The 18,593-nt window shown below is 52.1% G+C and overlaps 1 protein-coding gene across 1 annotated transcript in view; it reads left to right on the top strand.

The window, feature by feature from the left end:
• The window catches only part of CSNK2A2 (casein kinase 2, alpha prime polypeptide), a 25,834-nt gene extending 15,701 nt beyond the window's left edge, over nucleotides 1–10,133 (top strand). The window contains exons 5-11 of the mRNA XM_009894509.1: nucleotides 3,762–3,821; nucleotides 5,607–5,690; nucleotides 6,739–6,849; nucleotides 7,062–7,163; nucleotides 7,485–7,585; nucleotides 8,274–8,422; nucleotides 8,626–10,133. Of these exons, the coding sequence (XP_009892811.1) occupies nucleotides 3,762–3,821; nucleotides 5,607–5,690; nucleotides 6,739–6,849; nucleotides 7,062–7,163; nucleotides 7,485–7,585; nucleotides 8,274–8,422; nucleotides 8,626–8,702 (684 nt within the window). The 3' untranslated portion in view covers nucleotides 8,703–10,133. The remainder of the gene's footprint in view (nucleotides 1–3,761; nucleotides 3,822–5,606; nucleotides 5,691–6,738; nucleotides 6,850–7,061; nucleotides 7,164–7,484; nucleotides 7,586–8,273; nucleotides 8,423–8,625) is intronic.
• Nucleotides 10,134–18,593: the final 8,460 nt, after the last annotated feature.

The following is an 18,593-nucleotide window of genomic DNA, read 5'->3' as shown; positions in this document are numbered from 1 at the left end:
CAGCAGGACTGATGAGTGCCATGCATCCCCCTGGCAAATCACCTTCAGGGTGTGTGAGGCGGTTCCCAGGGCAGCTTGTGTACAGCAGCTTGTTGCTGACTGCTTTACAGGATTGCATTCTTCTCTGTCCTGTTGGCAACAGTTGCTCTTCACAAGCTTAGATGTCTCCTCAGTTGTCTCCTTTCTGGCAGTTTCTTTCCTTCAACATTATTATTTTTTGCTTAATGTTAATACTTTCACCCCTTTGTCCATTCAAATGGCAGGACACTTCATGTCTGTGCACCCATGAAAATGGCTGCTGGGTTTCCTCAGCTCTCTGCGCACAGGCAGAAGCTGCAGTTCTGTGGGACCTAAGCCATGGCTCTGGACAATTCCAGATCAGAAGTGCAAGCTTGTGTTCAACAGGGTTTAGCTGTTTTTAAATGACGGTATAAACAGGAGATTTAGGTGATACCACCCTAGAGCTGATTACATTTTCTTAAACTACCTGGCTGGGTCCCTTCTGAATGTGACAGCTCAGTACTCGCAGGGGTGATGAGTTGTAACTAGACTAAGTGTGTATTCTGCTGTGTGAGGAGGGCAGCTTGTGTATGGGGCTAGTGTTTCTCTTCAGACCTGCTGTATTACTTGTCATCTGTGAGCACTCAAGCTACCCACAGTCATCTGCCTTAAATGATAGCTGCACTGCAGAGCCATGCAGTCAACTGAGTAACCCTCAGTGAAATTAAATGTCTCTTGCTAGTTGGTTTCAAATTAGAAATAAGATGCTTGTCCTTCAACCACTGTCAGCTGTCACGTATTTTGTGTAGTCCGTGAGCCTGCCTGGTACTCTGCCTTCCATTGCTCTGAAGAGGCAAATCCTTCAGGAAAGAAGGGGGCAGAGGCAGGTCTCCAGAAGTGGTGCTGAGCTGGGTTTGCTGCTGCATTCTTAAAACACACTAGCAGGTTTGCAGCTGAAGAAGAGAAGATGGGCAAGAAAGGTGAGTGATGAAAGGTTGCTTCAGGGTGTTCAGCCTGTTGGAGTTGTGGGGACAGAGGGCTTTTGAGTCAAGTATTCCACTTTGCGTGCACCTCAGTGGATTTTTAGGCCACGTTGCTGTGAGGGAAGTGTGTGCCTGCATTTTATCCTTGTACATCTGAGGTTTTAGAAAACAGTTGTTGCCGTGCATAGATGATGCAGAAGTATGGAAGATTCTCTTCCCTTGTGTAGCTGCCAAGGCCTGGATGCTTTGAGAGCTTTTTCCTTTTCTTTTACTGCTGCCTGCCCTGCACCTCAAAGCAGTGTCTCTCTCCTCCGACAGCTCCTTGCAGCTGTCCTGTTGCTTTGCAGATGCTGCTTCCTGCACGTAGACAGCTGCATTGCTCATGCAAGGGAACAAACGTTTAGCTCTTGTCAGCCCCATGGAGAGGGGAAGCATGTCTCTGCATCCTCGAGCACTAACAGAATTAGTTTACGACTGGTTATGAGATATGTGCCAAAATATCACCGAAAGCTGGAGAGGGGTAGAGGCTGCTGGTGGGTCAGTTTGGCCTTTCCTCGTGCTCTGTATGGAGAAAGGAGACCAGCCCTGGTCTCTGAGGCCTTGCATGGTCCTGAGTGCTGGCAACTATCTGAGCATATGTTTGAGCTGGGTCTGAGTGATCCCTGCAGCGATGTTTCTGATAGTTTTACTCTGAAGAATCAGCTGTAAGAGCAGAGCATGGGACATGTCTGCAAAAGAGGTGTCTGCTCTCCCCTGCTAGGCTGGGCAAAGGGGATTTGGAGCTCACTGTCAAAGCCTTCTTGGAGCAGCTGCTGTGCGGGACCCACTTGCAGTAGAAACCTTGGCTCTGTCCTTCATAGCCTTCTGTGCTCACTGGCTGCCTGCAGTGGGATTGAGCATGCTCCCGCGGGGACTGTTGCCTGCAGCAAGCAGAGCCTGGGCACTGCTAGCCACACTGTTGGCCTTGGCACAGCGAGAGGGTCAGAGGTGCTGGGTTTCCAGGGAAGTCTGTTGAAAACTGGTTGCCCAATGGCTGCCTCTGCTGAAGGCTATGAGTTGGAGAAGCAACAGCCCTGTGGGCCTGAGAAGAAAGTCATTGGTGACCCCCATTCCATCCCTGCCCTACTTACAGGCAGCCAGAGGCAGAGGAGCCAGGAAACCGGGAGAATTGGGGTCTAGCCCCATTCTGCCATGATCTTTTCTGCCTTCCTTCTTCCCCGAGTGCATTGATGTTGCCAGGTGAAGATGAACAGGGTGGTGATTCCCAGAAATGCATGTTTTAAGCATCTCTGTCCCCCTATAGTGCTTGTTACCTAAGCAAGCCATTTAAACAAACTCCTGGAAAGGCTCTGCTGGCCCTGGATTGTGCATCAAAGCCGTGCACAACCGAGTCAGGAAATCTATCCCTGCTGTAACTTGTGGCTATGTCTTTTTTGCTCCCCGCTCACTTGTCTGCTTCAGTGGGTTGTTCCAAAGCATTAGGATCATCCCAGCTCATGAGAATACAATACAGCTTGTGTCTTGGAGGCTGTTAAAGCTCTGTGTGTGTAAGTGACACCTGTGTGTTGTCAAGTGATTTCCCAGAGCACTATTGGGGGTGGCGGGACTGTTTGGAGCTGGTTGTAAGTAAGGCAGAATCCTGAGGATCTCGGCATGGGCCTGGAGGGGACCCGGGGCCAGAGCTTCTTTCTTGGAATGTGAATTTCAATCCCTTGCTCTTGGATTTTTCCTGAAGGTGCCAAGTGGTGCCTGTGATGGGCAGCTGGCTCCAGTGTTGAAGCAATCGGTGATTTGACTGAGCTGTGAGATGATCCTTGTTTGTTAGAAAGGGCAGAGGGGTCTGGTCCTGCTGCTGCCCTCTGAATGTCCTTCCTTGCCCTGTCCTGGCCTCTGGCCTTGCTTTCCCTGGATGAGAGCACAGCCCATCGGGGTCGGGCCAGCACTGCTGCCAATCACAGGCATAAAGCAGAAGGCACATTTGGGGCCGGTTGTGACCTGGCGTGGGAGCAGCAGGATGGTGGGTTGTCCAGTGACGGTGCTGGTGACACGGCGCATGTTGAAGCACACCCTGGATCTTTGTCACTTCCACATGAGTAGCCACAGAAGGACACAGAGGAGAGGAGGGTGGTGAACACGTGCTGGCGATAGGTACTTCCCTGAGACTCTGAGCTGTGCTCTGCCTGGCCCCACAAGCATTTCTGTGCTCTTGAGTTGCAGCAGCTGTTACCCTGGGATAGAGGGGAGCCTCTGCAGCTCTGAGGCTGTCTCTACCCTTTGTGCTTCCCCACCCCATGCTCCTTTAGGTTAATGTTTTTCTCTCCCTGCCCCACCTTGAGCACTTTGAAGCCTTGCCCATGTGTTCCCAGCCTGCCTGCTCTGAATGCTGTTACCCATGTTGTCAAGTCACCGTCATGACTTTGCATATGCACAGAGAGTCAAGATCATCTATGCCAACTCCAGCATGCTCTGAAGGGCTTGCTGTCTTCTCATTGGACAGACAGCCTGCCTGTCTCCCATTGGAAAGAAGTCGTGACAGGTCTGAATGATCCCAGCAGCATTTCATGGGAGCTCTTGTGTCCTTTCTGGATTTCCTAGCATGTAACCCTGGCTGGTCTGAGACCAGGACAGCCCTCAGGAGTGGCAGCATTCACAGGGGATCTGGAATGGGGTCAGTGATTGGAGGCAGGTGGGGTGAGGGAAACTAATCCATATCTGGAATATTTATTTTTTTTTCTCTTTTTTTTTTTTTTTCCTCCTCCCTCCCCAAATCTGTTTCAGCAACTGTACCAGATCCTGACAGACTTTGATATTCGGTTTTATATGTATGAGCTGCTGAAGGTGAGTGGCATTGCATATGGCAGTCTGGATGGGGAGACCAGGAATGAGAGAAGCAGTAGTGGGGCTCACAGGGCAGTGCTACTAAGTGGTTACTTCTCTTGTGTTCAATGCAGAATACATGTCTCGTAAGCTGGGAAGGTTTGGGAAGAGATCTGGTTACCTGACTTCTTGCTGTAAGGTATTACAGCCAAACCGGGGACCTTTGGTCACCTCCAAAGAGTCTCTGATTCTCTGGGGTCTGTTCTTTCCCCATGAAGCACTTGTGATTGTTTGTTGCCAAGTAGAGCTGTGCTTGGTCTGCCTGTGTCTCTAGCACCGTTGGGCTGCTATGAGGAAAATCGACTCCCTCCCTGGCCAGACCCAGTACAAGCACCGAGAGGTGTTTGCAGGTCTGGGGAACTCTAGGGAGAGTGGAAAAGAGGGATTGCCAGCTCCAGGCTTTCTTCTGCTGCTGTATTCAAATGCAGCCCCAGAAGGTGACCGCTGCCCACTTGATCTTAGACCCCTCTGTCTCTGAGTGGGAGATCTAGGGTACTTCAGGAACAAGCTGGCCACCTCAGTGCCCTGTGGTCACAGAAAACCCCATGGATATGGTCTTGGGGAACTAAGCTTCTGGTTGTGCTGGCTGTTATGTATTGATATAACACTGGTATTTTCCTTTGAGACCTCAGGACTTGGTGACTACAGGAAACTTCCTTAAATAGATCTAGTGGGCTTGAGGGAGGCTTTCTTCTCTGCACCTGCTTGCAAGGGAAAGACCTTCCTACTGAAGGTAGGAGGGAGCCTGAGGCCACCCAGGATTAGGGTGAGGGGTGATGAGGTTTAGATGATCCAGCCTTGAGACAAGCAAGGCACTAGAACAGCTGCATTCCTGGAAGCAGTTTGTCCAACCTGTTATAGCTCTCCTGTACTGGAGATCCCAGGACCACTGTTTGCTGTGAGACTCCTGTTGGTTGCAAGGTCATATGTCATTTCAGGGATATTCCCTGACACCTTTCTGTGATGGAAGCTGTTGCCTGCTAGGCTTCCTGCTGTGGCAGGGGCCCAAGGATGGGGCTACTTGCCTGGCACTGGAGTCTTGGATATTGAATGACTGCAGGCTGTACCCTCCTTCCGTGCTGCTGGAGATCTCAGAGCATCTGATAGATGTTGATGGATGGATCTCCCTCCCCCTTGGAGATGCGAAAACAACATTCTTGCCCCCTTGCTCAAGGCGAGTGTGCAAGGTCATGGAGCTGGAGACCTTATGTGTGCTCCTGCCTTCAAACTTTAAGCAGCATTGCCCTCCCTTGTGTGCTATCACCTGCCTTTCGTAAGTGCAGATTTGGCTTAAATGAGCAAGGCAGTGGTGACTTTCTAGCTTAAGCATGTTTAGGGACAAAATGGAAAGCTGCACTGGTAGGCCAGAAAACTCCATGCGTGTAAGAATCGTCCCCTCCTGGGGAAGAGAGCGTGACCTAGGAAGCACAGGGCTACCCAGGTTGGAGCATTGGGCTTGTGACCAGGTGGGCTGCCTCTCTGCCTCGTGTTCTTCAAAGACTGTGCAGGGAACACGGTTCCAGGACCTGTAACTGCAGTAGGATACAAGATCAATACAGCTTATTGCCAGCTTGTCACTTCATCGCATGCAGCATAAGAGCTGAAAATGCCAGTTTCTTGTGCGAGGGTTGCAGCACTTCCTCATGGATGGGGCACTTTTGCTTCTGGCAGAGAACTGCCTGTTATAGTGTTAATGCTATGCCTGTGGTTACAGACATGTCTAATGTATGTGCATGTGTCTGCCAGGCCCTGGATTACTGTCACAGCATGGGGATCATGCACAGGGACGTCAAACCCCACAACGTCATGATAGACCACCAACAGAAAAAGGTACTGTGGCACCAGGGCTTACAAGCAGGGTTTTTCCAGGGAAACTTGAAATTCTGCCATGTCTGTACCCAAAGCCTGGGCAGCTGTACTTACCCCTTTAACCTTTCTTTACCAGCTTCCCACGCTGGGTTTCTTTGCTGAGAGGAGTGGGTTTGGGCTGTCAATCTCCACCTGGGGAGGTGTGGCAGTAGGGTGCAGACGCCCTGGCCAGAAGAAGGGTGGCCTTGTCCGACACACATGTGGATATTTTTACCTAAGGAACATAAGCTCTTCCGGTAGTACAACCTGCTGGTCCTGCGGTGGCTTCCTCGCTTCTGGGTCATGCTAGTTAGATCACAGGTAATGTTTGTACCCAGCTCACTACCATGGAAATGGGCAGCACAGGGTGCTTCCCCACCCCATCTTGGTACTCCTACCTCATCGGATGCTGTGCATACCTATCTCCCCAGGGACCTGGTATTTGGAGCAGTAAATTAGTTGCTGGTCCACAGGTCTGTCCCTGACAATCAGCAGTGGCTGTGTAGGCGAGGCAAGGTTTATGAGGAGGGGAAAATCTCTTACTAGACCTGCTGTCCTTCAGTAACACATCAGGTCATCTATCCCTGTGGCTGCAGAGGAGATGGTCCGCCTTGCAGGATGTGGTGAGCCCCCCCTCCTACCTCCTTTCCTGCTCTCAACCCCTAGTTAGAAGTCAATACTGCCTTCAGCCCAGAACCTCTAAACTGCAAGATAAGGCAGCTGGCTTTTGCCTGTTCCCTAGTATGCAATGGCCTGTATGCTGTGGCTGGTGGTGCTGGTAAGGAGCAGTAAATGTGTTTAGTCTTAGGAGGCAGAGGAGCTCTCTAAGCTGGGCTTTGCCCCACCAGCTGGTGATAGGGGGAAGGGAAGAGCCTGACCAGAGCACTGCTGAGAGCATCTGCTGTCCTCCAAGCACCTCCCTGCATCTCGGACCCCGTGCTTGTGTCGCAGGATTGAGGGGTTTGGCCAACGTGGCTTCACTGGCTCATACTGAAGCTCCTGACTCTGTGTCTCTTTATTACATGTTCAGCTGCGGCTCATAGATTGGGGTCTGGCCGAATTCTACCATCCAGCTCAGGAATACAATGTCCGTGTGGCCTCTAGGTACTTCAAGGGACCGGAGCTCCTTGTGGACTACCAAGTAAGAGACTGCCTCCTCCTTGCTAGCCAGTGACACCACTTGTGGTTGCACTTTGGCCACCTTTGGATTGGCTGGTTTTGCCTGCCAGGGCATTGCCTGGGTTGGAAAGAGGCTGGCTGTGAAGTGAAAAGGCTGAGGCTGCCCCATTGCAGTTGGGGAACCAGGCTGTGGTGAGCATGCCTTCTCTGACAGCTTCTCCTTTTTCCCCTCAGATGTATGACTACAGCTTAGACATGTGGAGTTTAGGCTGTATGCTGGCAAGCATGATCTTCCGAAAGGAGCCCTTCTTCCACGGCCAGGACAATTATGACCAAGTAAAGGCTTTGCTACCTGTCTTATTTCTTGAGACGTTTGTCACCGCCTCATGTCTGTGTGTACAGTGGGGAGGTTCTGGGGGTCGGACCACCAGGCTGGGAGGATGTTGCTACATGCTTAGTTAAGCCATCTGGGATTATGCTTTACTGCCTTGTGTCGGAGACTTGTTTTCTGCACATGTCGCAAAAACAAGTTTCAAAGGAGATATTCCTTCCATCTGGGATGTTTCTAGAAGGAGAGCTCTTAGATTTGGGCAGGTCTGCTTCTGCAAGAGTGGTGGCCTGCCCTTCTGCTCTCTCTCAACATGCCTTTTGTTCCAGCTGGTTCGCATCGCAAAGGTCCTGGGCACAGATGAGCTGTATGGGTATCTCAAGAAGTACCACATAGAACTGGACCCGCACTTCAATGATATCCTTGGGCAGTAAGTGGAGAAGTTAAATGCAGCCTTTTTTCCTCGTAACACAGAGAGGGAGATAAACTGATGTCCATCCCCTTGAAGGACTCTCAGGAAAGGCCTTGCTTTGATCTTCTGGGTCACAGTGCTGCTTGCTGGCTTCCCATCTGGCTGCTCATGTCCTCTCAGGAGGCCACTGAAATGCAGGCTCTTTCCTTTTGCCTCTCCCATGATCCACGAGCCATCCCCTGTTTCTTCCTTCTGCTCGTTGACATCCTAGAAGTGGAGATGTAGATGCTGGAGTTGAGTGTGGGCTGTGGGGCTCAAAATCTCCCAGTTGAGATTCCTGAAAAGGTTGGGAGGTGGATGGGATAGTGAGGACAGATTCTGTGAGGCTGGCTGGCAAGCTGGAGCACTTCTAGTCCCAAGGGGGTCACCCTGCATGCCATTGTCTAGTCTCTGTAGACAGAAGGGAATGTGCAATACTGTGCCTTTCCCAGGCATAGGACGTGTACACAATTGTGTACCTAAAGAAGAGGGTTTTTCCCTTTCGGCAAGTGCTTGCTGAGCAGTAGCTTGTGCAAGGAAGAGTGGTAGGCAGTGTCAGTCGCAGCCATCTCTTCTGAGAAGTGGATAGTGGCAGGTGATTTCCCCAGGACCTCTGGGTACTGCTCTGCTGGTCGGAACTGGCCAGTGACAGCTGGTCTGTTTGCAGGCATTCCCGGAAGCGCTGGGAGAACTTCATCCACAGTGAGAACAGACACCTGGTCAGTCCTGAAGTCCTAGACCTCCTGGACAAGCTCCTGCGATATGACCATCAACAGAGGCTGACCGCCAAGGAGGCGATGGAACACCCCTATTTCTGTGAGTCTGTGGAGAAGCTGGGGCCAGGTGGGATCAAGAAGTATCTTGGGTTGGTGGGGGGCAAATTTCAGCTCCCCACTCTGTGAAAGCCTTGGCAGCTGTGTGGATTTGGAGGGCAGTTTCTCTGGAAGGGTTCGCCAGGGTGGAGCTTCCACTTTATTAAATGCTGTTTCCCCTTCCTGCCTGGTCTGTGTCTCTTGCAGATCCAGTGGTGAAGGAGCAGTCCCAGCCCAGCTCAGAAAACGCTGTGCTCTCCAGTGGCTTGACAACAGCGCGATGAAGACTGGAAAACGACGGGTAATTCAAGATGTTTACAAATAAAAGCAAAACCTTCGGTCACACAGTGAAGGGAAAAGAACCAAGGACCCCCCCCCCCTTCCCCTCCCCTTTATACTCGGCAGAAATCTAACCTTGCGGGGGCGGGGGGAGGGATGTCATAAACCTCAGTTCCTCTCTGGTGGTTGTGGTTAATGTAACTCTAACCCTGTGGTACCAAAGCCCTGGGCAAATGGTCTTGCAAGAGCTAAACATGTAGTGATATTCCCCAGGGCTCAACACAACTGATTCTGGTTCACATCTCTATGGCTCCTTCTCTTCCTTCTCAGGCCAGCCTTCCCCACCACACTGGTGGGGACAAATTGGTCATTCCACCATCAGCCCTTAGCATGCCTCTTTCTAAACATGCCTTTCTGACTTGTAGACTGGATGACCCAAATTCAGGCTGGGGGGCAGCAGGCGCAACTCGGTTTTGAGGTCCAAGTCCTACTGCTCACTCTGGGCTTGAATTTGGCCCTTGAATTCCAGTTTCAATTGTGAATGCCAGCGGCGATTGGGGGGAGGGAGGGGAGGTTCCACAACAAACCAGCCCACAAACCCAGCAGCATCTCAGGATTGGTTTGGAGCATTAAAACGAAGGCACTGATCCGAGTTGCTGGGGAGAGGTGACATCCTCCCTCCAAGTGTTTGACAATGGCTTGCGCTGAGAAGAAACTCAATTAGACCTGCTTTGGAAATGTGTGCATGAGGGCTGCGCTGGTGGCAGGAGGGGGCAGGGGCTATCCAGACTTTCCCACTGAGCTCAGGAAAGTCAGTGTTGCAAGACTTCTTGTGATAGGTGTGCAACCACGTACCTCATGAACGTGGCTCCCATGAGAATTTGTGCCAGACGCAGACTTGTGCCCGGAGCTGGATGGAGGAGTGGAGAGGAGGCTGGGGAGGAGAGTGCAGGGAGGGGGAAGGGATCAGCAACTAGTGGCGTGGTCTGTTGGGGATAGAGCTGTGCGGCTACTGATCCAGGACTTGGGATCCCACGTAGTGTTTGAACAAAGTCAGCCAATGTTGAATTCCGGGGTGCCGATCCTGTCGTGGGGGGTGGGGGGGTTTCGTCTTGCGGGTTCTTTCATCAGATCCCTCGATGGCTTTATAGCCCCACAATTCACAGTTGCCTCCTCTACTTGTTCTGTGTGTAACTTCATCAAGTGGTTCTGGTGACACTCAAACCTAGAAGCTGGAGATAGTGTTTTCCCACCAGCACCTAAACACAGAATTTCCTTCTGCGGCATTGTTGAAATAGTTGATTTTTTTATAAGGTTGCAATGTTTCTATTTGAAACATCTGTTTACATTCCATATTCCAATAAAGTTCTATTGGCATCGATAGCAGGTCAATCCATTTGTATAATTCACTGAAACCAATAAATATCTATACATCTGAACGTCTGCCGTCTCCAATCTATGGGATAGCCAGAAGACGTGAGAGCTGAAGTCATCGCCTCCTCGAGGAAGTCAGGTTGGCTCTTCCAAGCCCCTCTTGTCTGAGTATTTTGGGATCTCGTAGGCTTTGGTTGCAGTTCTTCATGCTGTCAGCCCTGAGGGTTTCACTGTGGCAGGTTGTCTCTGCTTCCACAGGGCCGCAGAGGAGGCGCAAGGTTTTGGGTGCAGCATGAGTGTCAGCTGTTGCGGTACACTGGACTCAAACAGGTGGTGCCCATGGTAGCAGTCTTGGTCTGTTACATGGGTGGTCAGAGAAGTCACCGATGCATGGCTGGAAGTTGGGGGTTCTCCATATGCGTTACCCCCATGCTTGTCGCCTCTCAGCCTGGGTGGATGGCTTTTTCTGAAGACCTGCTGAGCAGGGAGTAGCTCTTCTTTCCTCCCACCCTGGGATGCGGCTGCGGCGTGAGCTCAGTTATTGGTGTGTGGGCTGAGGAGTCATCTGTGGTGTTCCCGCCACGCCACAGGGCCCTCACTAACGTTAACTCCTGCAGATGTTGCTGAAGGCCTTGGTGAGTGTTTCCAGCCTTTTGTCCTTCATTCTGCCTGGCCTGAGAGGTGTGGGGGGTCTCGTGCTTTTAAGCTGTGCTAATACCAGCAGGGTTGGTTTGGGGTTTTAATGTCAATTTCTGAACTCATTTTAAACACATATTGAATTGCTCCATTGAGAAGAGGCAGGAGCGAATGTTTCTCATGGCCTTTCCAAGTTTCTCTGGGGGAAACTTGTCCATTTTCCAGCTCTTGTGTGTTGGCATTCCCAGCTTCCGGAGAGCTAAGGCAGAAGAGGCATGGGGGAGAAGAATGGGTTCAGTGTGAGAATTTTGAGAAGCAAAAAACAATTGCTGTATATGAGTGCTCGACAGTGTCCAAACGTGATGGTGGAGCTTCAAGGCGGTGCTTTGGGAAGTATCAGTTCTGTAAACCTGAGTCAGAAGTTCTTCCCTGGTACCGTGAAGCTGAGGAAGAGAGATGCTCTTCTCAGTGAGTGAAATGGGTAAATGGCTTTCCCTGGTTGCCGTAACCAGAGAGGCTGAAACAACTGGCCCTGTATCTACCTGCATCCCTACCCCAGCTCTAGGGTAGGATAAGCTGTGACAGATTCATCCTGGAGGGAAATGCGGCAGCTGAGCAAGTGTATCCTGGGAGCGAGGAAGGTGTGGAGTCTCCTGATCCCAGCACCCTATGGATGCTTGGCTGCAGCTCAGGCCAATTCCTCTCTGTGCCCATTGGCCCTTCCAGCACTCGGAGCAGGAAACCTTGCTCTCCTCTGGACCATAGCAAAGCATTGTCCTGCCTGTAGGGACAGCTGGGAGCTGGAGAAGACAGTGTCTTGTCCTTAGGAAGGAAGGAGGCTGGGGAACATGCATCTTCATGTGCTTTCTCCCAGAGAAAGTTGGGAGAGTCCTGCTGCATGGCTTGGCCTTGCAGCTGGCCTGGCCCCAGCTTTCTAACAGAGGTAGAGCGTGGGTTTGGCTGAGCGCGTTGTAAGAGGAAAGGCTCAAAACCCGAACCACAACAGCCATTGAGGGATGCGATAGGAGAGGGATACGATAAGCAACTTCCCCGGCTTGTCTGTGCCTGTTGCAAGCGTGACATGGCATGATGGGAGCCTTTAGTAGGGCTAGAGGAGATGTTTGCAGCAGTGGAGGGAGACTTAACACAGGAGGTTGGGGAGAAAAAAGGCCAAGTTGTGTCTGGCTACCTGTGAAAGCGCTGCTTTGCTGGACTGCGTCTCTCCCTTGCCTTGCTCGGCCCTGCCTTCCCCTCTCACCCTGCCACACCTTCTAAAGCAGGCTGAGGATCCCCCACTGTCCCCACATCCAGAGGGGCATGGAGGCTGCGGCCAGGCCTGGCTGGGAGTGGTGTGGCAGGATGTGGGGCAGCGTGGCCAGCCATCTCCTCGTCACCTGGGGCCAGTGGAGCTCTGTATTGAGCTGGCAGTGCTCCGGGACGCTCACTTCCCTCCTCCCGTCTCTCCTCAGGTCCGATGCTGTTGCTCCCAATTTTCCATAAGCAGAACGAGAACCAAATCAAACATCCTATCAGCACGTGTAGAGTGACGGCGGGCAGACTGCGCGGCGCGGGCAGGGCTGAGAGTGGGTCAGCACGCCTGGCTGGACAGCACTCACCTCTTTATGACTGCAGCCCTTCCCTCCGAGTGTTAAAGGTTCTTCTGCCTTTGGTTCCTTGTTGAGCTTTTCCTGACCCAGAAAGCGTGGAAATGTGAAGGGTGTGCAAAGCAGTTGTTAGTTAGTTGTTCCTTCCTCCATTCTGGCTGTTCCCCCCTGCCCCTAACCTCTGGCAGACCACAGATAGCCTGCTTGCGCCTGTCTCTGCCAGGGCACAGGGGTAGCAGGGGACGTAGTATCGAAATGGACAGTTCTATATTATAACTAAAAGAATTCTATATTGTTGAATAAAAGTTTTAAAAGAAGCATATGAGGAGGAGTATTCAGTGGGAAGGGAGCTGTGGGGCAGGACCGACCACACTGGAGGATGCTGGCAGCGTCAGCTGTTCCCTGTGCCCTACTGGGACAGGCTGGGCGAGGAGAGCGGGAGGAACCGGTACAAAATCACCATGGGCAGAGACAGAGGCAAAGGAGCCATTTGCCACCTTTGGGGGTGCCCCTTCTTATGCCCTCACACTCTTCTGGAGGTGCTAATGCTGGTACCTGCTTTTCCCAGCCTGTGGGGCTCAAGCATGGCACTCTCTGCCCCCAGGAGCTTCCATCTCTTCCTCTTTCTTGGGCTGAGATTCTCCTCCTCCTCCCCAGCACCATCACTGCAAAGCCCTGAGCTTGGAGCTCCTGCCCGTGGACCTCTGCATCACAGGAGTTCCCCTAGAGACGTGGTGCTTCACCAGCAGCTCTCAGGAGAGCCTGGCTGCGATGCTGGCAGTTGTCCAAGCCGTGCTCTGGTCTTAGGTGTTAACGGATCACTTGAAACTCTGGTCTAAAAACCTCCATCTGGACTCTGTATGACTGTACATGGTCATTTCTCTTCTGTTGTCCCATTCCTTCACTGCCTGTGTATTTTTCTTAGTCCTTCACTGCCTGTGTATTTTTCCCTACACAGTTTTTCCCTATACTGCAGCTGCCCAGGCTCAGAGTACCTCTGAGGCAAGACTTGACTGGGAAAGGTAGACCTGTTGCTAGTTTCTGGGAGGGGAGCTCGGGTAAGGCGAGCCACGGGCTCCTGCTGGTGCAGAACCACAGTGCTGCTCTCCCCTGGCCCTGGGCAGTGGCCAAAGTGGAAATGCAGGAGTGAGTCCTCACATGAAGCCTGTGAGTAGTACAGATGGAAATTGGCCAACACTGTCCTTGGGCATTGCCCCAGGTGCTATGCCGATGTGGGGCCAGGCATGGATGTGTACATCAGGTAAGTTCAAGCTACTGGTGCTTTAAGGCAGGGCTGGGTCTGTTGCCAAGGCACGGTGCCATGATAGCCGTGTTGTATCCAGGACTGGGCTGATCTCTGGTGCCTAAATTCAGCAAGACTTTTTTGGCTGGTGTAGATCTGGCCAGTGGTGAGAGCCTGTCCCTGCAGGGAGGAGCCCATGACGGAGTTCACTTGAGGTCCACAAGTGCTGGGCAGAAGCAGTGCTGCAAGCACATGCCAAACTGAGGTCCCTGCAGCATGGTGGCACATCCAAGTGCTGTTGCTGCCTTATCCATCCCTCTCCTGACACTGCTGGGTCGTGCCCCCCTTTCCCACCTCCTGCCTTCTGCAGCCCATGTCCTCTCCAAGTCAACAGCTAAAGGATGCTCTTTTTAACTGTTGCTTGTCAGAAATAAACTCTTTGCCTGCCTGTTTTTTGTCTCCAGTTTGTCCAGAGTCAGAAAGGTTTTGTTCATTCTCGCCCCTTGCTCCACTGTGACATCCATCGTATGGTGGTCCCACCAAGGCAGTGTGTCCTGCTTCTTTGACTTTAGCTGCCAAAGAGCTCCAGCACATACTGGCACTGCTTCCTTCTGTACCCGCTGATGCTTACACCCCCATTCTCTTCTCATCCTCTGCACTGCAGCAGTGCAGCTTCCTCCTCCTCCTCCTCCTGCACTGCTTTGGACTTCAGCCAGCATGAGGTCCAAAGCCTTCGTCCAGGTTACCTCAGCACCCAAAGGTGCTTTTGCACCTTGCCTCCCTTTGCATGTAGTGGCTATGGATCTCCTGCCCAAATCCTTTTTGGTTTCCTCATTACAGCTACCCTTCATCCAGTCCTTCTCCCGTAGGAAAGTCCAGGCTGGGAGAGATGGCTGGAGTCATCTGGACAAATCTCAGGATCTCACACTCCTTGCTTTGTTCTGTTTTTTTTTTTTTTCTGCCACGTGGTGAAGGCTTTTGGCTCACAAAGGTACTGACTGAATCTGGTTCTGGTTTTACTGGTCAAAGCACCGTCCCATCAGCTGGCCCCCTGGGCCATGCAGCCTAGTCCAGGCATCTGCTCTCCTATGAGGGCTTAAGCTGAGAGGGTGGTGATCCAGGTTAGGATTTCCCAGGCCGTGAACCTGGACTGTGCGCTCCAAGGCAAGCATAGCCTTGGGGATACTGGAGAGAGCTGCTAGGTTTGGCTCTAGTAACTGCACCCAGCAATGTGAAACTTCAGAGGAGCAATGTTTCAGGAGCTTCCTGAAGATCTCATTCCTCTGAAGGCATCAGATTGCTGGGAGCTCTGAGGGGCAGGAAATGCTTTAGTGGACAGTTATTTCTGGAGCAGAAAACCTCTGCTCACTTCTTGGACCAGATTATTCTTAATCTTAACATCTTTGTTGGTGACATGGATGTTGGGATTGAGTGCAACCTCCGCAAGTTTGCCAACGACACCAAGCTGTGTGGAGCAGTCCACACACTGGAAGGGAGGGATGCCATCCAAAGGGACCTGGACAGGCTGGAGAGGTGGGACTGTGCAAACCTCATGAAGTTCAACAAGGCCAAGTGCAAGGCCCTGCACGAGATCAGGGCAATCCCATGCACAACTCCAGGCTGGGGGGGAATGGTTGGAGAGCAGCCCTGAGGAGAGGGACTCGGGGTTGTTGGTGGGTGAGAAGCTCAACACAAGCTGGCAATGTGCGCTGGCAGCCCAGAAAGCCCCCGGCATCCCGGGCTGCATCCCCAGCAGCGTGGCCAGCAGGGCAAGGGAGGGGGTTCTCCCCCTCTGCTCCACTCTGGGGAGACTCCATCTAGAATATTGCATCCATCTCTGGGGTCCCCAACATAAGAAGGGCATGGACCTATTGGAGTGGGTGCAAAGGAAGCCACGAAGATGATCAGAGGGCTGGAGCACCTGTGCTGGGAGGACAGGCTGAGAGAGTTGGCATTGTTCAGTCTGGAGAAGAGAAGACTCCAGGGAGACCTTACAGAAGCCTTCCAGTATTAGAAGGGGTCCTGCAAGAAAGCTAGAAAGGGACTTTTTACAAGGGCATGTATGGATAGGATGAGGGGTAATGGCTTCAAACCAGAATAGGGGAGATTTAGATTAGATAGTAGGAAGAAAGTTTTCCCTGTGAGGGTGATAAGCCCCTGGTGCAGGTTGCCCAGAGAAGCTGTGGCTGCCCCATCCCTGGAGGTGTTCAAGGCCAGGTTGGACGGGGCTTGGAGCAACCTGGGCTGGTGGGAGGTGTCCCTGCCCAGGGCAGGGGGGTGGGACTGGATGATCTTTAAGGTCCCTTCCAACCCAAACCATTCTATGATTCTCTTAGGATGGCCCTTTTCCTCCACTTGCTCCCCAAAATCCCATCGCTCTGCACCCTGGGAACTCGGAGTGGGGGTGATGTAACATACCAACACCTTCCCAGCGATCTTCCAGGTGGATAACATTGGTGTGTGAGTCTCACTGAAACCCATCTCCCAGCGGCCTCTTTCCGAATGCCGGCCTCGACTATCCACATGCCATCTCGTTAGGCTTCTCTGCATCTGCCCTCACCTTTAGGCTGCACGTGCCTGGAGAAGGAGGAGAGGCAATGGGTATTATTTTTCATTGAAATTCATTGAGAAACGGGGACAACGTGAAACCACAATGTATTTCCACATACATCGCTTGCAGCTAAACATGACATTAATATGGTAAGCGGAGAGTGTGTGAATGAGCAGGCTGTTCAAGAATGGCAGCTGGATATTTGTCCCAGTTGTCTCTTACCATCTCATTCAGGAAACAAGTTATTTAATCGTGCCATGTAAAGCGTACTCTAACCCACTGACTAAATATAGCTGATCATTTCTCCACTCGTTTGTGCGAGGAATTGTAAATGAAGGAGAAAGTGCTGCGAACCTGGATGCTGCGAGGGATGGTCAGAGCATTTGTAGCCCAAGGGAAGGAGAAGCATGACTAGGAGATGACACTGGGGTTGTCAGCGAGATTTGGATGGGGCATTAGGTAGCAACAAGAGCTACACAGGGGGCCCAGTGTTAAACTGCATGACCATAATGCTGATTCAAAATGGTAATTTGTATGCTGTTTAGTGTCTGTAACATTGAAAATAGATGCTACGGGTGTTATTACAGCAGGAAGAAATGTAATATATTTCATTTTAAAAATGTCATTTCTAGCCCAAGCTGGTCCCATGAAGGCTCTTCAGCTGTGTAAGGCCCTGAAACTAGAAAGCATTTTCACCCCGGTAAAGCTGTGCATCAGCCCCCTCCCCCCCCTTATACTGTCAAGGTACTGCATCTTATCCTGGCTCATAAAAAGGAAAAAAAACCCTACATTTCTTTGCAGTCACGCAGTAAGAGATAAGGGTTGTTGCTGGCACAGTTATCTTGGAGCATGAAGATGAACATCCTCCAACAGATAAAACTTTCTACGGGAGGCCAGGCCAGAGCCAAATGCACTAACAGTTAAAAATAAGTAAACAGCATGGAAATTTAGGCTGTACACTGCTGCTTCTTGCTAGTGCGCAGATACGGGCTGCTTCTGGAGATGAACTGGGTTTGGCTCGTGTCCCTGTGCCCCAGAGATTCCCCGGAAAAATAAATGGTCCCTTGGCAGGCAGGCAGCAGGGAGGGTCTCTGCCCACCGGTCGGCTTCTCTACGAGGAGTTCTGTGACTCCTGATTGCAGAAGGGTTTCACCAACCGGTACCAGCAAAGGCCAGAGGCTCTGTTTTGGCTTAAGCAGTGGCAGCTGGTGGAGGGCAGGGAGGGAGAGGGTGCACAGCCACATCCCATCAGCTGTTCCTCACACCCGAGGGAAGCTGCTTTGGTTTCTTGCCTTTGGGAAAGTTTTCTTCCGGAGGTTCGCTCCTCGGACACCTTTATTTGCTTGAGCAAATACGTTCGTGCTTGGTACTGCAATAGGTACACAGTCCGAGCTATTGCACGGACGGTGCTGCTATGTTCGAGAGCTTTCCTGCCCCTTCCTCCTACTGGTCTGTCTCATGATGGGTATCTCTGGTGTCAGCCAGTGCAGAATCCAGCCCATGTCCGCACAGAGATGGAGCAGTTCTGGCCTGAAATGCTGTCTGAGGAAATTGCCACCATGACAGCAAGCACAAGGCAGGACTGGGGCAACCTCCTGCACTGGCCGGTATGCAGGAGGCTCCTCTGGACAGCATGGATTTGCAGATGTCCCAATGGTTTCTGACCTAACGAGGCAGCAGCCTCCAGCACCGATGCATCCCTGTTAGTGCCACATCGATGCGCAGCAGAAACAGAGCTCTGAGCATATGGCTGTGGCCAGCTCCCACCCGGGTGGCATCAGAAATGGCCTGGTGGGATGTGCCCACTGCCACTGTGTGACAGGAATATCCTTCCCTTCCACTCCCATCAAAGGTGTTTGCTTTTTCCTTGGCTGCAGTGGTCCAGGAAAGGGCCTGGCCACGTCTTGGAAGACCCGAGTCAGGAAACAGCGTGGGAGTGACAGGAGCTCCTTCCTGGTGCTCACACTTTGTGGTAGTGCTACCCAAAAATGCAGGTCCACAGGCGCAGGGTGCAGCCAAGTGTTCCCCACTGAGGTGTTAACGGAGCTGCTGGGATGCACAGCCACACTGGATTTCCACTGGGTGTGTGCACAGGCGTCTCCAGCAGCACCGGGACTGGGATGGATGGATGGATGGATGGATGGATGGACAGATGGATTGATGGATGGGTGGATGGATGGGTGGGTGGGTGGACAGATGGATTGATGGACGGATTGATGGACAGGTGGATGGATGGATGGATGGATGGACAGATAGATAGGTGTCACCTCCTGGGACAAGTGAAGCTTGGGAACTCAGCAAGCCTGGGGCTAAGGGAAGCAGCAAATTGCAGCAAACACTGTCCAGACACTCCGGTCTCATAAAACCAGCGTAGAGAGAAGCAGAGGTCCCGGGAGGAAACGGCAGAGCCCGAACTGAGAAACCCTCCCTGCAAGTGCTCGGTCTTCTCCCGGCCTCCTCCGGCACCGGCCTCCCCGCGACCGGCCCT

The sequence above is a fragment of the Charadrius vociferus genome, unplaced genomic scaffold, assembly GCF_000708025.1.
Source record: "Charadrius vociferus isolate BGI_N301 unplaced genomic scaffold, ASM70802v2 scaffold621, whole genome shotgun sequence".
NCBI lineage: Eukaryota > Metazoa > Chordata > Aves > Charadriiformes > Charadriidae > Charadrius > Charadrius vociferus.
This window is presented reverse-complemented; position numbering and strand designations above follow the sequence as displayed.